Source organism: Micromesistius poutassou, assembly GCF_964030765.1.
Source record: "Micromesistius poutassou genome assembly, chromosome: 15".
In the NCBI taxonomy this organism is placed as follows: Eukaryota; Metazoa; Chordata; class Actinopteri; order Gadiformes; family Gadidae; genus Micromesistius; species Micromesistius poutassou.
The window spans coordinates 11,917,916-11,945,035 of NC_140285.1; the positions used below are offsets into that span (position 1 = coordinate 11,917,916).

At 46.4% G+C, this 27,120-nt stretch overlaps 2 protein-coding genes across 3 annotated transcripts; both read right to left on the minus strand.

The window, feature by feature from the left end:
* Nucleotides 1-469: 469 nt before the first annotated feature.
* Nucleotides 470-7,425, minus strand: LOC311359470 (uncharacterized protein). The gene is given in 18 exon segments (XM_084479493.1): nucleotides 470-2,060; nucleotides 2,291-2,398; nucleotides 2,520-2,571; nucleotides 2,790-2,858; nucleotides 3,517-3,668; nucleotides 3,777-3,822; nucleotides 4,299-4,361; nucleotides 4,363-4,421; nucleotides 4,424-4,642; nucleotides 4,840-4,906; nucleotides 5,017-5,085; nucleotides 5,227-5,366; nucleotides 5,907-6,006; nucleotides 6,090-6,152; nucleotides 6,287-6,369; nucleotides 6,460-6,570; nucleotides 7,124-7,139; nucleotides 7,251-7,425. Coding segments are annotated over 18 exon segments (2,331 nt in total). The 5' UTR covers nucleotides 7,335-7,425; the 3' UTR covers nucleotides 470-1,230.
* A 1,475-nt stretch (nucleotides 7,426-8,900) lies between these two features.
* brpf1 (bromodomain and PHD finger containing, 1) lies at nucleotides 8,901-26,558 on the minus strand. 2 transcript variants are annotated; one of them, XM_084479489.1, is made up of 16 exons: nucleotides 26,366-26,558; nucleotides 24,410-25,197; nucleotides 23,303-23,492; nucleotides 22,568-22,855; nucleotides 21,605-22,122; nucleotides 20,884-21,082; nucleotides 20,366-20,497; nucleotides 19,121-19,249; nucleotides 18,183-18,645; nucleotides 17,747-18,046; nucleotides 16,969-17,247; nucleotides 16,024-16,171; nucleotides 14,634-14,767; nucleotides 13,777-13,892; nucleotides 12,549-12,703; nucleotides 8,901-10,091 (listed from the first exon to the last, which is right to left on the minus strand). In XM_084479489.1, the coding sequence occupies exons 2-16, from the start codon at nucleotides 25,150-25,152 to the stop codon at nucleotides 9,908-9,910; spliced, it is 3,978 nt and encodes a 1,325-aa protein (XP_084335615.1). In that variant the 5' UTR covers nucleotides 25,153-25,197; nucleotides 26,366-26,558; the 3' UTR covers nucleotides 8,901-9,907. The 2 variants fall into 2 exon arrangements, with proteins under 2 accessions (XP_084335615.1, XP_084335616.1); XM_084479490.1 differs by lacking the exon at nucleotides 26,366-26,558 and adding an exon at nucleotides 25,941-25,957.
* Nucleotides 26,559-27,120: the final 562 nt, after the last annotated feature.

Below are 27,120 nucleotides of genomic sequence, written 5' to 3' on the forward strand. Positions count from 1 at the left end.
AATCTCCTGGCTTCCACGGTAGCTCCCGGAACAGCCTATGGGGAGGCCACCCCCCCCCAGGGCGACGGAGCTTTTCCCCCCCATCTCCCTCGTGGAGCATGGGGCCTTTGGCTCCTGTGCTGGCTGGTCGAGGAGTGGCCGGGCCTGGGCTGCTGCAGGCTGGGAGGTAGCTGCAGACGGTTGCTGGGCTGCCTCCCTGTCCTCCGCTGGGCTCCACCGCATTGTTGGGGAAAGGGCTGGTGTTGGGTGGCGGCTGTCCGTCATCGCTGCTGGCAGCCACTGCGTCCCCAGACAGCCCTTCCGTGTCCTTAAAAGTCCGGAGAGGCCCCCCACGTCGGAGGCCAGTGTAGCAATCGACACCTCACACCCCGCCTAGGTGGATGTTCTGGGCTCCTCTAAACAAACAACGCAGGGTGGTGATGTTGAATCTGGTTTATTGTACAGTTAGTGAGTAAATAAACATGCCAATGGTGATAGGTGACAGGTGATATACTGCTCTCTCCCTGGCGACGGCTGGTTTAACCTGTGCACACTGTGTGTCACTCGATGTGTGTGCCCTCTCACCCAGTTAGAGTTAAATAAACATTAAAACATTTACACAGGAAAGCTGCCTGAATTTCTTTTGGTTTCTATTTTCTTTTTCAGATCAACGTTGAGACGTCAGAGACAACATCAGGCAACGTTGATGGATTGGATGTGAGAATCCTAGCCACACAACAAGCCTCTCAAGTGTGGAGTAAGACATATACTGTACTGTGCCAAACCTGACCCGCAGGTGTTCAGTACAGATCCACTGGTGCAGAAGCCATAGGCATTGTTAATGTGTATTTGCAAGGCAAATAAACGCATAATTATTTTTCAAAAGGCAAAACTGGCGGTTTAGATGTCCACAGTGCCAGATTGTGATGAATAGCTCTTTGAGTAAGCGAGTGTATGCGGCGCTGGTTGTAGTTTAACAGCATCTCTCTGGAGGGCTGGCTCGTGTTACACACTGGAGCAGTTCGGTGCCGTCACAGTGCTAGAACTTGAGACGTCACATGCCTATTGTCCCCAGGGTGACCCTCCAGCACATGCTTTTGTTTGCTCTTTTTTGATTCCCTGTATTGGCGTACAGCCAACACAATGGGCAGAGAAACTTGACCCGTCCAACGTGGGGCCAAAATCCCTTTCCATAATATTATCCCCAGATTTCATGGCTCATTTGTCAAGTCCTTGTGTGTATATCTGGGTCTATGGCAGCGACGTTTTCAGTCGGTGGGACAGTCGTCGTGCCAACCACAGCAACAGTACTTTGGAGCGCAGTCTGGGCCAGCAGTCGCACCCTAATTCCTCCCAGTGGGGTCCCGACGCGATGCCCCCTAGGTCCTGAATCAGGCCCCTGAAGTCCCCCGGGAGGCTGTACCGGGGGATGCCCCGGAGCTCGTCGGGGATGTCTCTGTTGTGGTTGAGACCGCGCAAGGAGATGAGCACCACGGGGTGGCTCCGGCCCGGCTCCCGCAGCACCCCCTTCAGGCGGGCCAGGGTGGCCCTCAACACCGGCCCCGTGATCGAAGAGCCCTCGCTCGAAACGTCCGAAGGATCATCTCCCTCCAACAGGGCGTCCTTCTCTGTCCCGTGCGTCCTCGGTTTCCGTCTCCAGCCGTCCTCCCGCTCCAAGTCGTCCGTCGCTTTCCCCCAATTCGCCTCTCCTTTGCGGGTTCCTTCGCGTTTCCTCCGCTCCGTTTGCGTCTTCTGCTCGGTTGTTCTCTCGAAGACCCGCTTGGCCTCGGGGCTCCACACGACCAGCACCTTGCCCTGGGCCCGCTGCACTGCGTCCCACTCTCCGTAGAGCCAGGGGAGCGGACCCAGGTCAGCCACCCCTTTCCCGGCCACGGCCGCGGGTCCCGCTCCCCCAGCGCCGGCGTCAGCCTGCCTGTCTGAACTCTGGCTCCACAGGGCCATGCGCACGGTGGCACACAGCTCCCCTTGCAGGATGGAGGCCAAGGTGCAGGCGGCTGAGACGTGGGCGGGCTGCCCTGAAGAGCACACCAGCAGAACGGGCTTGTGGATCGACAGCCAGCCTGCAGATGTTGGCAGGAGATTTAAAAAAAAGGCCAATGAAATTATGATTTTTATATATTTATAGTTATGTCATTAATAATGTAATGATAATGTTATTATAATAATAAATAAAGTTATAAATAATGTAATACTTTTGAGCGACTACCAGACTAAGCAGGCAAGTCTCCTTGCATCTGCAATGCAAGGAGACGTGCAAATGCAGAGGTACCAAAAGTGTTAGAAAGCTGACCTGTTGTTCCACTCTTGGTCACCTTATACACAAAGAAAGCCAGCAGCACCAACGTAACTCCGATCACCAGGGATAACACTGCCAGCATACCGCTCCTGCAGTGCGTGTCTGCCAAAACAAGTACACTGCATTTCATCTGGATTCCTGTTTTGCACATCTATACAGCACCTGTCATGTCTCAACTGCATGTGTTGTTAATGGAAGAGTTGACATCTGAAAGGACACTCACATTCAGGGCACAGGATTCTCTTCCCAAGTTGAGCCGGTGCTGACTGCCACACCTGTAGAAGAACACACATTTTGTTCATGTGGGTTGATTGCATGTTAGGATTTGGCCTGACACACCACATAGTGTGTGTCAGACTTTACACACATGGTGTTCATGTGGGCTGAATCATGTTAGGGTTTCGTCTTACACAGGCTACATTTGAAAGATACTTTGTAATAGGGGTACAAAGAGGCAGAAGAACCCCATGTTTGGGGCTTTGTTGAGATCTACCTGCACACACGGCATCTCAGCGATGGAATGAACAGGTACATTTAACTTCAAGTCACCCTCCCTCCCATCCTGTCAATACAAAACACTGGTTAGTATTCAGTTCCAAGGAATTGGCGAGGCAAAAATAATAATAGAACAGAAAAACAGATGGCAGGAAGATAATGAAGATAATGAAATGAATGTGAATTGCCATCAGCTATTTTATGATAATACATTGTTATAATACTACTGCCACTCAAGATTAAATAAATAAATAACTACTAGTACATTCTAAAGTGGCACATTGCCCATACATCAAGCCGTCCTTTGTGACTAGCCGTAGACAACTACAAAATAAAAGTCTGAGACTAAACATAAGTCTTGTTTACACAAGCATTTTATATTTTGCTAAGTAAAATGGTTTGTGAGATAGTATTGCCAATGTTTCAGATTTTTCCGGAAAATCCACTTTTTTCCTCTAGTGTAAACAGTACTTATGTGTGTATCAACTGTCAAACTACATTTGCATATGGAAACATATTTATGGAGGAAAGCAGAAGGCAATGGTGGAAGTATATATATTTTTTATTTAACAAACCATATTCCTTAGAAATTAAACAACCATATTTATATTGGTCTAAAATGGACTGGTTAAAAAGATAAGGTTGACAGATAAGATGATAAGATGACTCTCTCTCTCTCTCACTCTCTTTATCTCTCTCCCCCCCCCCCCCACTCTCTTTCTCACCGTTGTCCCTGAGTACGTGTGTCCTACGGAGTGACACCCGCTGTGCTGCAGGATACAGAGCTGAGCGGAGAAGCTGGCTGGGGCGCTGGAGGTGAGGTGTACCTCCATGCTCCGCCAACCAGGGCCTACACGGGCGACCCACTCACTCTTATCTGAGCAAACGAGCAGAGAAAACACGTGGACGTTATAGACAGAGAAGGACAGAACGAGCACAGTAGCACTAGATAGGGAGGGACATGATAGAGGATAGAGGATCTCACCAGATTTGAAGGGACAATGGACATGATTGTTGTTTTTTATAGAGAACTATGAAATGGAAAGAGAAGCATTTCAGACTCAAACATTACTCCAAGGACAAGATGCATAATGTGGACACATACTCTCACATATATGCATAGACACAGCATTGACTGTTTGGACCTGTGGCTGTGATATTTCACAGCCATATCTTAGAGGCCAAGGCTGGCCTGTAAACAGATACAAGCAAAAGTGGGAGCTGGATAATTAGCACTTTACCATTTACAATTCCCAATAGAAAAAGTAATCTGATTTATATATATATATATTTTTTTTTTATTTTTTTTTATTTTTTTTATTTCCCTGAATAAAAATTGAAATCGGTTGAGAAATGTATAGTGCATTTTATCAAGAAAACGCAGCTCCCCTGTTTACTTGTATTAGGCCAGTTATTGCCTCTCCAATAGGTTGACGTATGATCCAAAGGCCAATACGTCGTCCATGTATATATGTCTATACACCCATGCGCACACACACATGCTCACCTGTAGACACATTTGAGAGTGCTTGTCCAAAGTTGATATGTTGTACAACTGTTGAGCAGACAGGGGATAAGTACAGGGAGAAGTCATGGTCAGAAAATGGAATAACACAAAAAAAAGAACATCCATCATCATTACTAGCTCCTTCACTTCTGTCACACCACTTACTAGACTTGAGCTATTCATCATCTCCAGCCTTGAGTTGAGTATGGGCGTGCAGAGGCCTGTGTTGTTTCTCCAGCAGAGAGCGGCAGAGGGCTTGAGGTAGCTAGAAGGACACTGCGACGTCCAGGCGACGCTGTCCTTATACAGTTGGAATTTACTAGAGAGCCAAACATCTCTCACTGCTGCATACACATACATGTACACGGACACAAACACACAGACACACATGTCTTTTTCATTGAAAGATTTACTGAAAAAATTAACTACAATGTAAAGGACTGGAGTTTAGTAAATTACCTTAAAAGGAAGTTCAAATATTGAAATAATAGTAAAGGTTGTCCTTTGTACATGCCTGCATGAGGAATGTGTGTGTGCTCACCTTCCAGAGAAATGTTTGTAAAAGGACACTCAGTGACTCGCTTGGCATCAGAGTGTGTGTAAAACACCTGTCCATAGAGACACATGATAGAAACCATTCACCAGTCATTACAACACACTATTCATTATTTAAAATAAGCTTTGAAACAAGCAAATGCTTAGTTAATTTACCACTCACCTGCACACAGACACAGGGCAGCAAGTTCGACACATTCAGACTCACGGACAGAGACTTTGCGGGATCAATCTAAAATATATAAATAATAATACAAATATAACACATTGATATGTAACACATTGACACAAAACGTAGATCACATCAAATCGTGCAAACACAACATGATTATGGTGTGATAATATGGACAGGTAACCCTCCCCTGACACTTACAGTTATGCGTGAATCACTTCTGCACACGTATTTATTGATGCGGTAGCACAGTATGATGTGCACCGAGGGCCCCGGGGTCAGGGTCACATTGACCGTCCTGGTGCCCGGGACCACAGACAGGTGAAACTGTGGCACTGAATCTGAGTTGGATCAACAGAAGAGGACATTAAAAAAAGTCTAATAACAAGAACATAAAGCTATTGTGTCAAAATCAAAGGAAACATATCAATCAGATCACTCACATAAGAAAACTAAACAATAGCGAGCGCTAAATATTTTCTCAATTTATGAATGATTCAGCAGAGGGTGTGTAGGAAAATCTGTTTGCGACTTGTGTGAAAGAAAAAGGAAAAGGGAGTTTTTGCAAAAACAACTGAGCGAGTCACATGTATCCCGGCCAATCATGTTGATGTTTTTGAAATGTGTCTAAAGCCTCAACAGAGGGGGCAGGTAAAAACACCTGGGTGGGCTAAGCCCAACCCTTAAGATCTTTGTGGCGTACTGTATCCTGTATACTGTATACTGTACAGTATCAGTGTACTGTACTCCACATCCTATTCCCTAAGGGTATAGTGGCTTCTGACGATCCCAGGGACTAAAGGGAGGGAGCGGTGGCGCAGAAGAGAGACAGAACAGCAATAGATGGCGGACAATGGGACATGACGATAATAAGGTCATACCTGGTACGTTGTATTTTTCAGTGTATTTTGTTGAACCTATAAATGACGCGGACACTGTTGAGCCAGGTTTGGCCTGCACACGTGTATAGCTCAGCTCCCACTGCAGAACAAAAACCGTATCATGGATCAAACCTCCACAAAGTATTAGTTTGGTGAGTAGGAACTGTGGAAAAGGGTTTTCACCATTGTTTGATTGTTTCTGTAAGTTGGGGAACATATTCCTTTATTTCGTCTACTTATCTTCCACTGAAAGCAAGGAAACAAACAATATAGCTGGTATTATTATTTTCCAATCCAAAAACAATGACTTCTTTCTGACTTGACTTTTTTATTTTTAAGAATGACTTTATTTCATTGTAAGAGAGAAGAGAATGTCCAACCTTAATATTTTGTGGGCCAGACTTCTTGATGGTAATATTTATACTTGATGACAGGATAATTATTATTCTTGTATGATTGAAGTCTAAAAGAAAGCAGAGACCCAACAAAGGTTGATTTGAAGCAACCAAAAGAAACCTTTCTTAAAGAAAAACGTTAGTTGATCTGCCTGTACCTTTGGGTCGAAGCCAAATGTGCATGCTGACACACTGAGAGAATCGTCCAGCCGCCACAGACTCAGTGGAGGAGAACCTCAGAGATGAACCCCTTGCTGACCAAGCTCCAGCTGACCATGCCAAAATAAACAGTAGCACAGGTGTGTAGCTTTCGATCATTCACGGCACTACAATACATCCCCAAAGTGTGTTTAGCAGCTGATCAGCAGATAATCACAAACTCCAATAAGATTGCATGTGACATACACACCGGTTGGAAAGTGTCACTGTGTGTAACTAAGTGAGGATTGTATGGCCTGTCAGTCATAGAATATCACGGCTGACTTATTTTTGCTAATCAAATATTTTATTTTCATACTTTATTTTTACTCTCCTCATTTGGCCCCACTATAGAAGTTATGCATTACTATCGAATACTGGAGCCCAGTCCCATGTCCTCTAAAATCACAATATGTTACATGTTTTGAGTTTTTGAATTGTGCTGTATCTGTTAATAAGGTTTTAAAACCTGAATGCTATCGCTATAACCAGTATAAGGTGCATTGATAGATTCATGTACTAACGGTTTTCACGAACAAGTAAACAGCAGGCGGCCAAAGCATTAACATTTAATAGCAGGGTGTCGCCTCCATACAGAACGCAACTAAGGCACTTTGAACTCACCATCTTGGTTTGGAATCTGAAGAGAGGGCGACAACATCAATACATTATTAAACTATAACGATGCAAACAAGCATAACGAAACAGACATCAATCACGTGTCTGAACCATGAACCACAACTCGACTCACCTCACATCGTATCCCCTCCGCAGTGACTGAGAGCCGAACAAAGCCCACAATAACAAACAATGACAGATACCTGTCAGGACACATCGTACGATTAAAACAAATTAATGTTGAATCTTTAGATCTAGCGAGTGGCACCGATCCTCCTTTTGGATACGAAGGCTTGTCTAAAAAAGCTTTCTTTCTTTCCATAATGGTTGAGCTAGTTACGGAAAGCCCTGCAGGTTAAACACGCCTCCTGTTTCCTATTATTATTAACCCAACAAGACTGACAGCCTAAAGCAACCAGTGGTTGAGCCATTCTATGCAAAGCCTGTCTTTACTGCGAAAAAAAGCTAATTATCTTTATCAAATATAATTTTAATTAATTTAAAAAATCATTTAAATCAGGTTTTTACTACATTTGAGGGATTCCATTTGGCTCGTTCACTCCAATGATGTCGATGTTTTACTACTAGTATAATGTTAAACATAGGAATTCAATGTTAGCGTGGTTATAAGCAAGGTGGCTGTACAACAACCCAAAAGTCCCCACCTCAAGTGAAGGATTTGTTTTTTACCCAAAATATAGATTTAACATCACAAGAGCTTAATTAAAGCACTCACACCTAAATGGAGTTAGAAATACATGAAAAAGTGGTAAAAATGTTATCCATTCAAGATCCTCAAATGATTAAACTACTTACTATCCAAACTGACATGTCTCAACAAGGACGATCTCTTTAAGGTTGAAGCCTGTGTTCTAATAATGCGTGCCTCTTATTGTTCACAAGTTGCAAGTTTGTCCATTTTTAAACTGATTGAATTACTTGTCTAACCCGTATTATACCACTAGTATCTACTTTGAACCCCCAAAACCCGGTGTGAAAAGTATGAAACTGCGGTGATTTCTTCCAGGGATGGGCCGGAGTGCAACAACTTTTTGGATCAGAAAAAAATCATGCCATGAAAACAATCAAATGAGAGTGAAAGCAGTCAAATGATAAATATAATCAATAGGAGCCATTTATAAAATCAGTCATGGAATCGGAGAGGAATAAACTGGGGGGGGAAAGCGGTAAGCGAACGTTCCCTCAATAGATGCTTCCACAGCACCCCTTGCACTGCAGCAGCAGAGCAGTGTCATTATTATATATTTTATTATATATTATATATATTATATATACTTATGTGGTATAAGCGTACGCACAATGCTTTTCTGCACACCTTCACTGATTTTCCCCCTTCCCCCTCAATCTCAAGCCTTTACACACTTTGAGGCACCAGTGGCACTTTATTTGCATTGGTCTTGAGTCAATAATAAATTGCCTGATAAAAAGTGGACACACACCGGTCATAATGTGGGCAGGTGTGGGTGCATGTTGGACAATAATTACATATGGAGGTATGTAATGTTTATCAATAAACATAAGAATGAGTTATTAATAAAGTATGTTGTTGTTGTGCTTTGAGCTTCATTGATTCATACAACACGCCTACTTTGTGAAGGAGGACAAAGTCAGGTTTTCCTGAAAAGAGAGACAAAGGCAAACATTGACACAGCTCACGCGCAAGTGTATAAAAACTCAATTATTTTTTATTAAACTTCTATCTTTATGCAATTTTTTTTATGTATAAAAAAATTCTACAGCCAATGGCCTGAGACTACAGACAGTTTTTCGATTAGTCATCATGAATCATTCACCAGCAGCCTGCATGATACACACACACATGCTCACACACATGCTCTCACACACACACACACACACACACACACACACACACACACACACACACACACACACACACACACACACACACACACACACACACACACACACACACACACACACAAAGGCATGATCAACAAGAATGTTGGGTTTAAAAATAAACATCAGGGCTGCCGAGCCGGGTCTGCCGTCAAGGTGAGCGTTCTGGGATTCGTGGGAGCGGAATAAATAAACAGTTTGGTTGCACCGCAGACCTGGCGACTCGGGTGGGGAGGGGGGGGGGGTTTGGGTCACTCTGTGGAGTCTCTGCTTGTGCTCTTTGAAACGGCGACATCACGGTAGTGAGGGTGTGGGTGGTGGGGGTCGGGAATAAGAACAAGGCTGATGCACAACACACGGTGTCACCTCACCACAGTGTGTGTGTGTTCTGTGGAGGTACAGTATCGGAATTTCCTGTTTGAATGTAAACAGAAAGTGTGTGGGAGACAAATGAGAGCGCCTCGGTTCGACGCGATGAATATCATATCCACTTTGTTCGTTTTCCTTAAACATCTTATCGGGCCGCATTTAGATGGATCCTCGTGAATCATAATTCTGGACACATCTTTTTCTTTTTTTTCATCATCATCATCACCACCATTATTATTATTATTAATACCCTTTTTCCTTTCTCTTAAATACAATATCTTACATTTCAGGTTAAATAACAAACTTGTGTATGCGTGTGTGTGTGTTTGTGTGCGTGTGAGTGTGTTGAGGATGTAGTGCTTTTCACTGGGTGCTACTTCCACTACTCGTGTCCATCAGCAGGAGCCCAGACGTGGTGGGCTGGGGTCTTCGTCTCTTCACCCCCCCCCCCCCCCCCCACACCCCCCAACCGCCTGCTCCATCAAGACAGGAGCTGCACGCAGCGTGCAGGACGAGTGTGGGCGAGCGAAGCCTCCGCCGGGTTCAGTCGCTGTCGCTGGTGTCGCTGCTGGGGTCCCCCTGCACCTTGTTGCGGTGCTGCATGGCGCGGTGGTAGGCCACCTGGACGGACTTACGGATGTTGGACTTCCTGCCCTCCAGCATCTTCTCCTTGTCCAGCTCCTGGTCCACGCCCAGTGGAACCAGCTTGGACCGCGGCAGCCACTGCCTGCGAGACACAAGTCACACAGCGTTCAGTTAAGAGTCTCAGTGTGGAGGATGGAGCCCCTCCCACTTAGTGGGGACTTTCTGGATCTAAAATAACGTAGGGTGTTGTGGCCCGCTCTAACTGGCTGTGCAGTGCACACGGGTGTAGCATGGCTGGCTTGGTGGCGTGAGTGGGAGGGAGCGTTTACACCTGTAAACAATGAGCGAGGTACGGGCTTGCCAGCCTTTTTTCTTTTCCGTAGAAGATATCAGAACGGGATGTGATTTTATTGATAACATTAATGAAATCACTCTCAGCATTGACTACAGATATTTCCTGGTTATTTTATAGCTATGAGCAAGTTAAAACGTTACACATTCTGACTTGAACTCCCACTATCCCCCCCAATGCAAGTTTCAATGTAACTCTCAAGGTCACTCTTAATGTACTCCCAGTGTTACTCCAGTAACACTGGGACTAACTTGGCACTTTTTCTTCTAAATAGAGGTTTATTTTTGTAGTCAGATTATGCACTCATGAAATGTATTGACGTATAAATATTCCAAAACATATTTTCATAAAAAAGTTAATAGTTAAAGGGATAGTCCGTTTTTTTCACACTAAAAGCCTTCAGGTTGTTTACGATGAAATAGATCGGTTCTGGTGCTAACTTCGCCGAAAGTCTGTGTTTGGAGAAGTTTAGATTATTTTCTAGCCCCTGTCAGATCCCAGTGTACAGGTCAGTGTACAGGTCGATGGGGATGTTGCTTCAGGATCGATCCTAAAGCAACATTAAACATTTGTTTGCGAAGCTGTGAGTGTGGGCAGCATTAGCTCAGGAGGTAGAGCGGGTTGGCTGGTAACCGCAAGGTTGCTGGTTCGATCCCTGGCTCTTCCGAGTGTCGTGGTGTCCCTGAGCAAGACGCCTCACCCTAATTGCTCCTGATGAGCTGGCTGTCGCCCTGCGTGGTTGACTCCGCCGTCGGTGTGTGAATGAGTGCATGAATGTCAGTCAACACTGTAAAGCGCTTTGGATAAAAGCGCTATAAATGAGGACCATATGAAACTTACAGCTGGTCACTGGTGTTCGACAAAAAAAATCTGCTCAGATCTGAGCTGTCTTTCCAGCAGAAGTTTGACGCTCATCAAACCTAAACTTCTGGCGAAGTTAGCACCAGAACCAATCTATTTCATGGTAAACAACCTGAAAATAAGGCTTAAAGGGGTCGTTCAGGATTTTGGACATCGGGTCTCATTTCCAAGTGAGCCAGTGTGTCAATTATCATTGGAGACCCGTTTTCAACACTTTTCATTCAGTCCTTCTAGTTGCAGAAATGGCTGGTGCTAGGCAAGCGCAAGTCGAGGGGAACTGCTAGCCTGCCAATAAAAACAGTTTTACCCACTCCCGAGGCAAACCAATTATAATGCCAGACTATCGATGTAAACGTCTGTGTTGATAGAATAATATTAGGAATAAAACTATCCTTGTATGGCAATGATCACATTACATTTTGGGGGACTACTTTCTCAGCAGCGGAGGAATTTCACTTTGCTCCGGTGTAGCAACCAATTCACTACAGCAGAAGGTAAACAGAGAAGCGCACTCCAGGTAATATCAGTCCGCTGCTGCCGTAGCTTGCTTCCAACTACAGGGATTATAAACTAAATGCAATGCGATGCAAGGGTAAGTTTATTTCTAACACTATTCTATCAACACAGACATTTACATCGATAGTCTGGCATTATAATTGGTTTGCCTCGGGAGTGGGTAAAACTGTTTTTATTGGCAGGCTAGCAGTTCCCCTCAACTTGTGCTAGCCTAGCACCAGCGATTTCTGCAACTAGAAGGACTGAATGAAAAGTGTTGAAAACGGTCTCCAATGATAAATAACACACTGGCTCACTTGGAAATGAGACCCAATGTCCAAAATCCTGAACTACCCCTTTAAAGTGCAAAAAACCGGACTATCCCTTTAATAATTGAAAAATCAATCCATACATTGTATGATACATTTTCTATAATGAGATGCATCTATCAATTAAAAAAAAAGTTAGGAATACTGATACACATGCACAAGTAAGTGCTTCATGTTAACGTGACATTTTGGGACATCCTATATGTCAAGTGACATACGTTTAAAGACGTAGACAAAAAGCTTCAGCTGAAAAACCATGACCTATAAAGAATGCTTGTCGTCTTCCTCTCCTCCTCCCTTAAAACCACATTTGCCCCATTTCTCCCTGAAGTGTTCTGTGAGTGTTCTGTACGTGCACTTAGTTCAAAGCAAAAAAAACAAAAAATATTCTGATGCCTGTAACAGCATGTAGATAATGATCGGAAACAGATTTGTGTGGGTTTTTTTTTCAAGCCACAGTTGAAAAAAGCAAGATAATAAAGGGCACAAGCGGAAACTTGAGAATGGAACATGAAGTACATGATGCTCTGGAAAGGAGGGGAAACATGTGCAGCACACGTACCACGTTCGCTTGTTGTCAAAGAAGAGCACCAGGAAGAGGTGCTCTCTGGCCTCCTGGGTCATCTGCTCCCCCAGCTTCAGCACGTCAAGGGGGGGCACCGGGATGGGCACGCCCCGGTGGAACACCCCTTCCCTGGGCATCTTGGGGTCAATGATCTGCAGCGAGCGGTGGGGGTGGGGGAGGGAGAACAGGGTTAGATCAGCTCAGTGTAGCGATGGGACACGATGGGCATACGAGCGCTTGATAACGTTTCAGTTGACACGTAATCCTGGATGGATGTCTTCCACACAAAATAATGAAGTCTTACATTTCGTACACATTTCGTACCACTGCGACACAAAATTGTGGCATTTAATCCGTGTCTTCCACTGGTGTGGATAGCATTTAACTACACACACACACACCACTGTGGGACTTGAAATAATATTTAATTGTACAAATATCTGTGTGATTATTTTCCAGGGATATTTTTGGTGGTGTGAATGGACTTTAAAGTATAAGTATGACTAAAATGGCCCTTTGAGGCGTGAACTTCCACTCCAAACCACAGTCAATCTTTTTTTAGGGGGCTGACCTGAAAAGTAAATGGCAACACCAGTCATTGTTTAACCAGTCGTTTTTAGAGTGGCCACCCCTACCTGTAACCCTCCTCTTCCGCTCTACTTCCTCTCCACTGACATACCGACACTTAACCGCCTACAAGTTCACACAAGTTCTCCAAACTGTGGAGTGTGCAAAAACACACAGTATCACCCCGTTGCATTCTTTCATTCTAGAAGTAATGAAAGAATGGAGTTTCTTGTAATCATTGACGAATGGAGAGAGGATAAATCCTCCTTATATAAGTGCAACACATCTGAGGGAATGGGAACCTTTTCGGCTCCTTTTATTAGGATTGTATCATTTTAAAAGCCCTGAGACAGAGACAGAGCAAGAGACACACACACATGCACGCGCACACACACACACACACACACAGCCATAGAAAGAGAGACAGAACCCCACAGAGAGAGACACACAGAGAGGAGACGGTACAAGAGAGACAGAAAGAGATGGAAACAGAGATCAACAAAGAGACAGGGAGGGTCAGAGACAGAGAGAGACAGAGTCAGAGACAGGAGGGTCAGAGACAGAGAGAGACAGAGTGAGAGACAGGAGGGTCAGAGACAGAGAGAGACAGAGTCAGAGACAGGGATAGACAGAGTCAGAGTCAGAGACAGAGTCTCACCAGAGCCGGGTACGAGGGGTAGCCTCTGCACTTGGCCCAAACCAGATCTAGGGCGTCCAGGGTCGAGTAGTCGTCTGAGGTCATCCAGCACCCAGAGCGGCTGCGACTACGCACCACTGCGACAAAAAAAAAAAGACCCCACCGTATGGTCACAGAAAGACACACCACCACACATGCACACACACACACACTCTCCCCCCCACACACACACACACGCACAATAAGGGAAACTGGGCCTCCGTCAGGATAAGACCGCAGCAACAGTGTCTCCTTTCGATGGTATACTGTTGCAAGAAGTGTTTATCTCGACAAATCGTCTGTTGACGGGGGCGGTTAAAGAAAATAGTTGCAAAATTGCAAAACTATGACTACTTAACAGGGTGTGTGTTTGGTGTGCAAGTATGTGGTATTTGTGGAAAAAAAAAAAAAGACCCCATCTTGCATGTGTTTGTGTGAGTAACACAATAATCACTGTTGCCTTTCCCACACATATATACTTTACAACTATAAATCAAAACTGAGTCATTTCAAGTACTGCATCATATTAAAACTATCCATCATGCCTTTCCAGCACAGTGTGTCACAGTGTTTCACTTCATAGTCTCACGCCTGGAATAGACGCATTTCATGGCCTGTTAGGACCTTGGCTGCCGTTATGGTGCACATGACCAGTACTACCTGTGCGATGAGTCACCATCGTCTCCATTTTATTCCACATCATACCTGTACCACCTCAACCACTGGACGGCAAACAATGATACCTAAGGATGGCCCTCCCCTGCAGCATGCATGTCCGTGTTTGTGTGATCAAGTGTGTGTATGCCTGTGTGTTTGTGTGTGTGTGTATTTGTGCTTACGGTGCGAAACACTACGCGAGCCTCCGACGGAGTAGGAGTCGTTTTCCGTGCCAGACGTTTCCTCGCTGCTGTCCTCGTGGAAGGCTGAGCGAGAGAAGGACGTCTTTCCGCGGCCCTGCTTGGATGGAGTGGTGCTGAAATGCGCGCGCACACACACACACACACACACACACACACACACACAGTCAGTTAGTCTGGAGGCCTCACACAGCAGCTGCTGAAATGCTCTTGGCACGAGCAAAGTGTACTTAAGCTTCTTTCAGCACCTCATTGTTTGATTGCTGGTTTGATTATAACTTCCTCAATATGAAGAAGATAAGACGTTGAGGTGTATGGTCTTACATTACACTAATTATTTCCAGACAATGTTGAAACCATAGTTTTAATCAGGGTAACAATCTGGTTAACAAACAATCTTCTCTATTGTCTCTCACCAACACACTGACTAACAGACTGAATAGCCACTTCTCTCAATGCAATGTGAATCATATTAATGATTGTAACAAGGTCCATGCCACAAGGTCCAGGCGGCTGTCACACTCCACCTAGGTGACTTCTATCGGGCTCCACCAAACAATTGGACACAGGGTGGTGGTGTTGAAAGACCGGTTTATTGTAAAGGCTATTTGAAAATGATACATGTCCTGGAGTTCTGTGTTGACATTGAGGAGAACACTGCCCGAGTGTGTGTGGTGATGGCTGGTTTAACCTGTGAAGACTTTAACCTGTGATGACTCAATGTGCAACAGGTGTGCAGCCTCACCCAGCCCCAGAGTCCAGTCAGAGTCGGCCAGTTGAGGCTGCATAAACCAGCCATCATACACACCCATTCCCACAATGATCATGAATGGTTGTTATTGGCTTTACCCCGCAGAGAACAGGCTGGCTAAATGAATAGAATCAACGAGAGTTCACAAACCAGTACGAGGGATGCCACAAATGCCATTAATCTACCCATCTAAACTCTGATACACAGTCGAAATCTCAAAGAGTACCCGTGTAATCGTTATGTAGGCTTCTTTGTTGGTGTGTAAAGAATTCTAATATAGTTTACTTCAATGTGCACGTAAGAAAAGTAAATAAAATGTGTATATATATATATACACTCATAAAGTTATTTTTGAGTGTTTTTGGTAGCTTGGACCACAGATAAGGAGGATGGGGCTACCCCACATAACATTCTCTCCAGTTGTTCGGAAAGTCCACTTAGCTGATGGTAAATGAGCAAGTTAACGTTATGTTACTTGGGGCAAATTCATTCGATTTAAATGACATAATGTCACTAAACTTAGCGTAAATAAAACGTACCTCCCCACCACCCCGACATGTTTCCCCGTCCGTCCAGACAGAGAGAGACACTTTGGGGAGCGAGCCGCCACGGCGGACCTACCTGGTGCGGTCCGAGGCGGCGCTGCTGCTGCTGCTGGTGGTGGACTCTGAGTCGGAGCTGGACCGTGGCAGACTCCTCTCGTTCCGGTACACCCGGAAGCTCTCCGTCACCGGCTGGTTCCCGCCGTCAAACCCGTTACTCGGCAACCCTGGAACGCAGAATGCATTCTGATTAGAAAAATAAAACACACTTATGGTGCACTTATTGAATGAATGCACTGAATAAAGCAATGCATGAGAACACGGAAACCAGGCCGTCTCATCTCATCAGAATGTTTTAAAACTTTAATGTTTGCTTCTATAGATAGATAAACCTTTATTGCCCCAAAGGGAATTTGTCTTTCTCTGTAAGATGTGTTTAACCATTTCTGGTGATCTGTCTTTATTCTTTGACTTGATATACACTGCGCATATTCACTGTTGTGCTTGCCTTGTCAAACTTCTGTTTATATTTTAATTTGTATACAGGTCTCTCTTGGGAAAGAGATCTCGATCTCAACGAGACAAAAATTGCCATAACATCTCACAGAGGGACGTATCAGCTACACACCTACCCAATATCTTATCAGGAAAATGTCAGAACGTATTTTTACATACAGCTCAGTCAGCTAATAAACTATTATCTCAATTGCTATATTTACTTCCTCAAAGTGCAAACCGCAACCAATAGCACCAGCAACATAATGTGGATGGTCGGGGCCACTTGAGTGTACGGGTCATTTGTCACCCCGCCTGGCTGACGTTTCCAGACCGCAACCATAAAATCAATGTGAAAGACCAGACGGAAATCGACTGTAATTCATGAGATTGATTGACTTCAAGGCACACGATTTTCTGGCGCTTAACAAACACCTTGATAACCCATAACGCAAACAGAAGTAAAGGGCTGATTTCTGATGTCCTTCGAACAAAGGACGAATCAAACAAAACAAAGTGGATGGCGCACCCAGGAGCAGCTCCTCGTTGTCGCTGTCGCTCTCCGAGGTGGAGCTGCTGTGGGGGCTGCGGGGCCTCTTCCTCTGCCGCGACGGGGAAAGCAAGGGCAGCTGCGGGGGTCCGATGGGGCTGGGGCTCACCCCCGTCCCGCCATGGCCCAGGTCCCGGTTCTTGGGGGGACGGCCGGGCCGCTTGGGGGGTCCCGCCGTCTTGGGGTTCTTTTTGGAGAAGAGGACGGAGGTGCGGCGGCCCACCTCGGGGGCCAGCACAGAGGAGGAGGCGCTCAGATCTGCAGGGGGAGGGCGGGAGGGGGAGAGGGAGGGCGGGGGAGAGAGAGAGAGAGAGAGAGAGCGGGGGATTCAAAGTTACTTCTTCACATTGATTTGAACTATTGATTCATAAATGTGCAGGAGGAGATCAGCAAGAGGAATAGAGTATAGGGCGGTGCTGTTATGACAAAAATTATAGTTGCGATTATATTGCTGATTGTGCTTGAGTTGAAACATGTTGATATGAGTGTAATTCCTTTCACAAAGCCTCAAATGCACAATTAATTATGCTTACAAAAGGTAAAGTAGGTTAAAAAGGTCATGTTTAAAAAAGGTTAAGATATCAACTCATCTAGAAGACATCAAAAGCTTCAAAAACATTGAACAACACGTTAAAACATACTGCTGATACATACCGATACAATCACTATGCGGTGTCCTCGTCAATGCGAGGCATGTTTGACTGTGTTACGGTGTTTCCTAATATATTACATGATCGTGCCATGCACCGGGACTGACCCTTGCCACCGATCTCCTGGCTGCTGCTCTCCCCTCCCTCGTCGTGTCGCCCTGGGCCGGAGGGGTGGTGAGGGAGGGAGGAGAGACGCTCCCCGCCCAACACGGGGCCCAGGCCTGCGCCCAGCTCCCGCTGGTGGGCCAGCTTCCTCTTGATGACCGTCATCTCCTTCCTCAGCGCTTTGGCCCGCCGCGACTGCCCGATGCTGTGCTTCCCCGAGTTGGTCTCGTCGAAGCGCGCCTGCAGAAAGTGCAGCTGCTCCTCCAGGGGCAGCCGTCGGCGGTTCTCCGGCAGCAGCAGATCTACAACACGAGCGCACGGGAGGTAGAGGTCATACATCTGCAATGAAACAAAAAAAGGTTTGAAAGTCATGAGTGGAGGGGGGGGGGGGGGGGGGGGGAAGGGGGAGGGGGAAGGGGGGGGGAAGTGTTCCCTTACCCTCCTCATTGGAAGACAGCGGCAGATCTCTGTCTCGCTCCCTGTCTCTTTCCCGCTCCCTCTCTCGGTCCCTCTCTCGGTCTCTGTCTCTGTCTCTCTCGCGTTCCCTCTCCCGTTCCCGCTCGCGTTCCCTCTCCCTCTCGCGCTCCCGCTCCCTGTCCCGGTCGTGGTGGGGGCTGTCGGGGCTGGGCTCCCGGGGGAGGTGCAGGCCCGCCTCGTAGTCGAAGCCGATGCGCTCCGCCTGCCGCCGGGCGCTGCGGATGACGGCGGCGCCCATCTCGCGCAGCCGCAGCGCGGCGCGGTAGAACACTGTGTCCTTGGCGTTGTACTTGAGGCAGTTGTTGACGATGAGGCCGAAGTCGGACTCGAACGCCTCAAACGTGAGGTAGTGGTGGGACTCCAGCAGGTTCCACATGGTCTGGAAGTCCATGGGCGTGTCAATGTGGTCCAGGTAGTCTGGTACCTGTGGGTGGGTAAGACGGAAATTGAATAATGAGGTTGCATTGCAGAGTGGATTTATCACACAATAAATTCCATGTTGATCGACGTGGATGTGGAGCTAAGTGACCGAGATAAGACCACAATACGCTCTAGAGACATTGGTAACTAGCCATGGACTTTTTCGCGTTAGCCCATTGGCTAATAATATCTAATAAAATAAAATAAGCTAATAAAACAATACAATTGTTTAATAGCAATTTCACTTTGTGTTAACTTGGGTTGCAGACGAAAGATTCAAAAAGAATATTTAAGTGGATTATATTCTCAAAAGGATATGAAACTGTTTTAGTATCACCGTTCAAGATTTAAACGTATCACATCACGGATGTTTTGGACATTTAACACAACGTGATAAGATCTTGTGTTTATGCAAGGAATCCCATCTCAAAGTTCAATGAACCAAGCTGTATGGGCATACATATGCATCATCAGGCTACCTCTGCCAGTGGAACGGGTTCGGTGAAAAAGTTGCTGGTGTCTCTTTCCTGTAACTGCTCCAGGGTGCTTCTCAGCAGCACCAGGAAGGGAGTCAGCTGCATCTCTAGCGCCATCTGCTGGACTTTGATCTGAACACACAGGTTCAGACCACACACAGACACACATTCAGAATACAATGAATACATAATCCTGCATGGAAAATATAGGGGCGAGTACTGCCAGGGGTTTATAGGTAGATATGATAGCTCATACATGCATTACAAAAGCACATGGTTTCATTATTAAACTTCAGGACAAAAAAATCAAAATAAATATCCAACAATGCAAGAAAAATATATGGAAATATGTGTTGATTTGTCCTCAGACACATGACTATGAAAGAAGTGCAGAAGAACGCAGCAGGTCAAGGACGGGAAACTAAAAATAGCTGCATGAAGCAAAGGGAATGAACTCCGAGTTAGTGGACTAGACTGTACAGTATTTCCCCCGAGTACTATGGACTAACCATAGACATAACCATAGACTGTGAATATTATGGATGTAGCGTCCGTGACACCCTTTGGTTTGTGTCCGTGACACATGACTGTTACGCCGCGTTCACGCTACCTCTGTCTGTCGACGGATGGGGGCTTTTTGGCGCATCCATGTGTTTTCCCAGGTTGTATTACAAAGGCGATTTCATTGGACAGTGTATTTCTGTATATTTGCATAACGCAATCTGATTGGTCGATGGATCCGTTGCTACCTGAAAAGTTGAACATTTCTCAACTTTTTGATGCAGGCAACGGAGACAGAACGGACGGACCCACAATGCATTTGGAGAGCTCCCCATGCAAAGTCAATGAGATCAGTCAACGGACGGAGATCGAGGGCGGGAATTGAAAGGCCGGCTTGCATTGAATATTAACTCATTAATGTTCAATCCGAAATAACTTGTTAACTTATTAAATAACCTTAATATAAATACATACTATGGACATCAACCAGCCTCTGAGATCCTATCCAAATGTATCCCATTTAAAGGGGGGGCGGGTCTTTCTGCATCCAACCACGGTGAAGCCCCTACAGGACGTTACTGGAACTATAGGATACGTTGGCCTCTTCCGCCAGGACTTCGCAAACATAGGTCACGGTGGCCACTTGGAAGTACATTTATCCAGCAGATTGGATGGATGTGGACGGAAAGAGGCAAGAGTGTGAATGAATGGAGGGAAGGGGGGATGAACAAGGACAAGGGGGCTCACCGTCTCCCTCTTGAGCTTCTCCCTCTTGCGGATGAGCTCCACCAGGAGGCGGGCTCGCTCCAGGTCGTGTCTCAGCCTCTGCCAGGCCTTCAGCTGCTCCTTCAGCGCAGACGGCTTCTCCTCGCCCTCTCTCTGGAGCACAGGCACCGTACATACATGGAAACAAAGACACACACACAGGTTAGAAATAACAATGATTCATGATAAACTAGAGTGGAAATTTCACTTGGAAAAAGTATTAGATCTATCTATCTATCTATTTATCTATCTATCTATCCACACACACAATTTCTAAAACCATATTTGAGGTTGTCCAAACTAACGCGATATTGTACTATTTTTGAAACACCGTTCAAATTAGTTCTACACAATTAAACCGGCGAAGAAATAAACTAAATGTCTCAATGTCCTATTTTTAGATGTAGACCCAATTCTAAATGTAACATGGAGGTACAGCAGCTGTATATATATATATGTCTGTATATGTGTGTATGCGTATGTTTGTGTGCGTGTCTCACCACAGGAAGTATGGCGCTGCTGGGTGGCGGCGTGGGCAGGATCTGCTCCACGTTGCGTTGGGACTGCAGGTGCGTCTGCAGCCGGCGCAGCAGCGGCACGCCGTTGCGACTCTGCCTCTTCAGGGTCCAGTAGCTGTGCAGCCGCTGCATGAACTGGCTCTTACGAGGCACCGTCAGGTTGCTGGTGATCTTACCCAGCCTGGACACAGGGGAGCCCCAGCATGGTTCCTTTATTTAGACAACAACTTCTAGGGTCTAGCTGTATAAAGTGATTTGTGCTATGTTGTGCACTGGGTTTCTGTTGTCTGATGCGAGATGATTGATTGTCTTGTTTTGCTGCAGCAAAGTTATTTCCCCACGGGGATAATTAAAGTACCTATATATCTATATTTGATTTACAACAAAACACCAATACGCGTAGTTGTACAGGGATTGGAAACAGGGCTTCTTTAATAACCACTATCATAGAATAATGAGTTTTATTTTACCTTTTCTTATCACCGAACGAGGTAACACAATGGTGATTGAGAAGGAAACATTCATCTTTGAGATCACTTTAATGAAATCACTTTAATTCAATTTTATTTGTACAGCCCTTAATCACCATTTTAACGTCACAAATTAAAGAACACCGATGGATAACAAATGGAGATTTAAGGTAGATGTGTGAGTGAGTGAGTGAGTGAGTGAGTGAGTGAGAGTGTGTGCGTAGTCAGCGTACCTGTGGGGGGGTATGCAGGGCACCGACACCACGGGCGCGGCCGCCCTCTTCTCCGCCAGGATCTTGCGGGCGCGCTTCATCTTGATGCGGGACTTGGCCTTGGCCCGCTTGGCGCGCTCCGAGCTCCAGCCCTTGGAGTCGTCGTCGTGGCCGATGCTGGGCTCGTCGTCGTCCTCCAGCTCCCCCTCGCTGTTGGACGAGCCCATGCTGGCCCCGCCCACCCCGGCCAGGGGGCGGGCCGAGCCGGGCGGCGTGTGGATGTCGCAGTAGGCCGTCTTGCGCACGCTGAACGACGTGCCGTTGGCGCCCGTCTCGCGCACGGGCTCCATCTTCATGTAGAGGCCGGCCTGCTGCGCGCAGGTCACGTGGAAGGCGGTGTAGCAGTTGGCCTTGTGGCACTGGATGCAGGCCCCCGAGCCGCGCTGCTTGCAGATGTAGCAGGTGAGCTTCCAGCGGGCGGGGGGGATGTGCTCAATGCTGTCGATGGGCTCCAGGAACACCGTGTTGGCAAAGCACACCTGGGAAGGGGGGGCGATGACCATGTCTCAGTTTACTACTTTAGTCCACTACTACAGCACTGGGTTAGAGGGGAGTGGAGCGCTGGGTTGCTGATGTGCACATTGACTGACCCTGCGCTACATGGGAGAAAGGATGATTTTTATGTTTATAAAGTTTATAACTTTACTTCCATCACAGATAGGAGCCTGTCCCCACATTTGTGGCTCATTCTATCTAAACAAATGCAGAGAAAGAAAAGCATTTAACCATCATACTCTATCCCTTTTAGAAACACTCAACCATTTAATTTGCCTCGATTTTGAGTTTCGATTCAAAAACATAAAGACAATACGATGACGTATATACACATCACATACCTCTCTTTTAGCCTTTTAAACAATGAGAAACAACTGAACAACAACTGAAGCGACGGCAGTAGCGCAGCAGGGGGCACGCGCAGCTCACCTCCGGGATCCAGAGGGCGCACACCACGTGCGCCCAGCGAGCGTCGTCGGTCTGCTTGAAGGCACCGCCCTTGTTGGGGCAGAGGGCGCAGTCCACCGCCCGGCTGGGGGACTGCAGGCAGCGCCGGCACAGCCACTGGCCCTCGGGGATGTAGGGCACGCCGTAGCACTCCTGGTGCACGGCCAGGTTGCACATGTCACAGAACAGGATCACGTTGCTGTTCTGACACTCGCCGTCGTTGCAGATGCAGCACACGGCGTCCTCGTCGATCAGCGAGCTGGGGTCCGCCTGTGCGGTTGAGTAGCGGAGGGGAAGCAGTGGTTTCAGCGGACGGAGAGATTTGCTTTCCTTCTGTTAGTGATGTGTGATTTGGATTATCTCCATGCACTGCATTCCATTGGCATTGCATCAATAAGGAATACATGCATTGTTTTAATCCAAAATAAGGTGACGCTTGCCTTATCAATTTTTTTTTTTTTTACAATTAATTAATCTATTTGACATATTGTAGCCCTTTATCAATAATTGTACAATTGTGTTGTTCTGCTGCTGAGACATCCAATTTCCCCATCGGGGACAAATACAGTTTTATCTTCACTTCTATTATCTGAGCGTGACAAACCTCTGTACGGTTTACTCTGATAACAAACAACTCCATATCTCGTTCCCCCATGAATCCATCCAATTCACCCTGCCATGTGCCCCTGCTCGGCGGCTACGAGTTCAGGCGCGCACCTTGTTGTGGCTCTCAAAGTAGGACTCCTTCTCCAGGCGGTCCATGAGGTACTCAAACACCTCCTGGGGGATGGGCGTCACGCCGTCGGACCGCCGCTTGTCGTTCATGATGTCCAGCCAGATGTAGTCCTCCTCGTCGATGTCGTACTCCACCTCCTCGTCCAGCTCCTCCACCGACTTGTCTATGTACCTTTGGGGGCGGGATTGGGAAGAGGTGGTGAAGTGACTACCGTTATGGACGACCACCAGGGGCAGGAGGAGGTGGGTGGAGAGGGTTTACAGGGAGCATACGGTAGTACAGATCAGTTCACAGAGAGAAGCCAGGGACAATGTTATCTGTTCACCCGGGCAAAACAAAAAACTGACACAATCATTGTTATCATAGTCATTTCTTATTGTGCCCATGTTGTTATTGCATTAGTCTCACAAATTAGACTTGAGAGTAAAATCTAGATCTGATGGCAGACGAGCGGAATCCGGGTGAACGGGTTGTTTCGTTTTCTTTCACTTTGTATTTGTTTCGTCCAAGCTTGTGGCTGAAGGCGAGGATCTGTAAGCGTGTAATTGGCAAACACAAACTCGGCCAGCAATGTTATAAGTGTCTGTAGAGGTTTTAAATCAAGACTGTGTACAATGGCCAGCCACTGTCGACTGTCCACACTTAATTAAATCCCCTTCAGAAAGCCACATGCACTCGTGTGAATGAGTTTTCTTCAGTATAATATCTCTGTGATTAAACACTTTTATGTTTCAGGCCCAGGCTCTGCGCAATCTCCCCCCAGAAGTACTGCTATAAAATAGAAGGGCTGCCAGATACGAGTTCATTATTGAATAGACAGAGATTCAGTTAGTCTTTCTTTGTAATAACATGCATCTGGCACAATATAATAGGAGTATATACTCTGAGAACCTCGATGATTGTTTACAGCATATTAACTACAGTTAACCGGATGCACAGGGGTGCTACAGGATTTTGAGTGACTGTGTCAGGTGTTGAGGCTTCATTACGTGTAATCTAAGAGCCCTTAGAGCTAGACGGCTAGACAACATCCTCTTGGCCCATTTCATGTTGTGGCCAACAGAAAAAGGATCCCAGTCAAAACTCACCTGTAGTAGGACAAGTGGCGAGTAGGTGCATCGGGCCTCTCCTGGTCCAGCTCTCTGAACACCGCCTCGGGCAGTTTGACCGCGGGGCCTGACGGCGCGCTGTGGTGATGCGACGAGCCCTCCTTCTTCTTCTCTTTGCTCTTGTGCTTCCCGGACTTGGGGGTGGCTTTACCCCCGTTGGCGGCCGGCGTGTCTGGCCCCCTGTCCTTGCCGTTAGCCCCGGCGTCGCTTCCCCCCGCGCCACTGTCCCCGCCGTTGCACGCCGCACCTCCGCTGCCCCCCGTGCCGGACGACGGGGGGTCCTCCGTCTCGCTGTCCTCCTCGGACACCACGTCAATGTTCTCAAAGATGTTGATGCGGTGGATGCGGCCCTGGATCTCCAGCTCCACCATGCGCTGGGCTTGGGCGTATGTCATCGTGTCTCGGCCCGGTGAGTGGGAGCGGTCCGACCGGCATGGGCTGCCGGGCGTGTTCCCCCCCTGGCCTTGTCCACCGCCCTTGCCGCCCCCTCCGTCGCCGTCCATGGAGCCTGCGAGTGACACCCGCGGCGGCCTGCCTTTCCTCTTTTTCTGGGGCATGTTAGGTGCAGGCGTGGGGTTGTCGTGGTCATAGTGGTAGAGGTGATACTCTATCCCGCTGTAGCTTTTGTAAACTTTGCGGCAGGTCTCCACAGGGCACTCGTAGGGGGGCTTGGTGGCCCGGAGGTTGTGACAGAATGTCTTCACGTCAAAGTCTAGCCCCATTGTGCCAAGGGCCACTGCTGGGACGGCTCCAACACAGTTTTACATCTGAAACATGGGCAAAATGCCGCAGATGAAACGCAACTTAGCACATATAAAAACAGACATTTTAAAGACAGATGAAACTAACTCAGCTCAGGCAGTTCACTGGTTTTGTTATCATCACGTGACAAAGGTCTTTCTGTACCATAGCAACAGACTGACTGGTAGATATCCTCAGCCTTAGTTTTAACAGTTTAACAGCCACCTGTTCTAGTCTAGCTAAACTACATCTACTTTAAACATGTTGTCGTGGACGGGTCAACTACGACCCGTCAAACGGATCACTGCATCCTGGACTACAAACGCGGACCAACATGTCTGGTAGCAAGGTAGCAAGGATTTTGAAAAGAAACAAGCCCAACGGAATAAATTAACCCGCTCTAATGTTAGCCTTAGCATATAGTGCGTCTTCCGTGTAGTGCACGGAACGAAGCTACTCACGAGCTACCGGGCTAACGATAGTAAACAAAAGCACCGACCGCATTTCCAACCACAACATCAGCCACACAGCAGAGAGGACAGAGCCGACGTTAGCTCTAAGCTGCCGTTTGTTAATTTTGGCGGATTTTTTTGTTTTGTTCCGCTCAATGTGGCAGAATACACCCCATGCAGTTTACCCCAGGGCTTGTATTCACGTGCTAAACGTTGGCCCGTCAACGCTATTAATGTGTCCTAGAGGAGAGGACGGACTCCACAACACAAGCAGGGGACACATTTAAAGTTGGCAGGATGATACATAGTAGTCTTACTGTCGCTCATCATTCAGGCTGCTACCATGTTTCCCTCCACAATGACCTCACCCTGAGAATGCTAGACACCAGCAGCAGAATGACAGAAGAATGTTTAGTTAATAAGACCACGGTGTGAAAAAAGGTAGGGATGCCCTGCTTGACTAGGCAATGTGTTTATTTAATAATCCACCAATTAATAGTCTTGAAGCTGGCAAGACACACACACACACACACACACACACACACAAGCAAGCGATGCTTGGTGGTACACACTATAGAGAGTTATTTTGAGTGTTGCCGATCAGGGTAGGCTGACTTCTATATTCATATTTAGCTACAATACATGAATTGTTGAAATATAAGCTAATATTAAATAATGCTCAACGCCCCATCCCGCTTCATGGTCCTCAAACCACGTAGCGATCTATATTATAAACACTTACTACTCCGCGTTCCTCGAGACTGCGTGCGGCGAAATCTCACACCAGATCGGAAGGTTTGCAGACCGATGTGTATCAATCAAATGGTCCCAGGTAGGTTTACACCAAGCGCACACGCATTGGAAATGTTAAAAATAAAAAACAGTATTGCATTGAGTTCATTGTGATAGGAATAATTCAGGAACTCGACCGAACAAAAGGGGCCACCATTGCTGTACGCCATTGGCGCGTGTATACACATTCGTCAGACGAAGCAGGATCTACTTCTTTCCGTCCAGATTCAAAAATGTCCACATGTGGAAGTTTTTATATGTTTTTAGTTTAATCAAATGTGCGATAACGTTCAGTTCACATTTTTACTCTGTATTTGTTTTATTACGAAAGCAGCATGTTGTTGTTTCCCTGATAGTGACGAATCTACCGATGCGTTTCGCCTGCTATAGGCTTTGATGATTTTCTTTTCTTCCGCCAGTTTACTACAACTGAACCGTACTGAACATCATGGGCGACTGTCAAGGCGTTCAAATACTGGACCCCACTTTGGCTTATTCAACTTAAATCAAAATAACGTATTTGATACAGAAATATATTAAATATATTAAATGTATGACATTGATAAAACAATTGAAATATATTTTATTAATAGATTTGTGATGTCAAAATAACTACATTATATGTAATTGGAGAAAAGTAATCTTTTAATTGTATCTTGTGTATTTCACTTTAAAAAAAATTAAAATACTATTACTTGCATATCC

Excerpts from the sequence above, each read along its gene's own strand:
- brpf1 (XM_084479489.1), bottom strand. The coding sequence starts at position 25,152 with ATGGGGCTAGACTTTGACGTGAAGACATTCTGTCACAACCTCCGGGCC. Across the intron at positions 17,248-17,746 it reads CCAGGAGATCGGTGGCAAGG|ATCTGAGCGCCTCCTCCTCT; the intron begins GTCAGTCCCGGT and ends CTCCCCCTGCAG. Across the intron at positions 12,704-13,776 it reads ACCCCTCGTACCCGGCTCTG|ATCATTGACCCCAAGATGCC; the intron begins GTGAGACTCTGT and ends CGCTCGCTGCAG.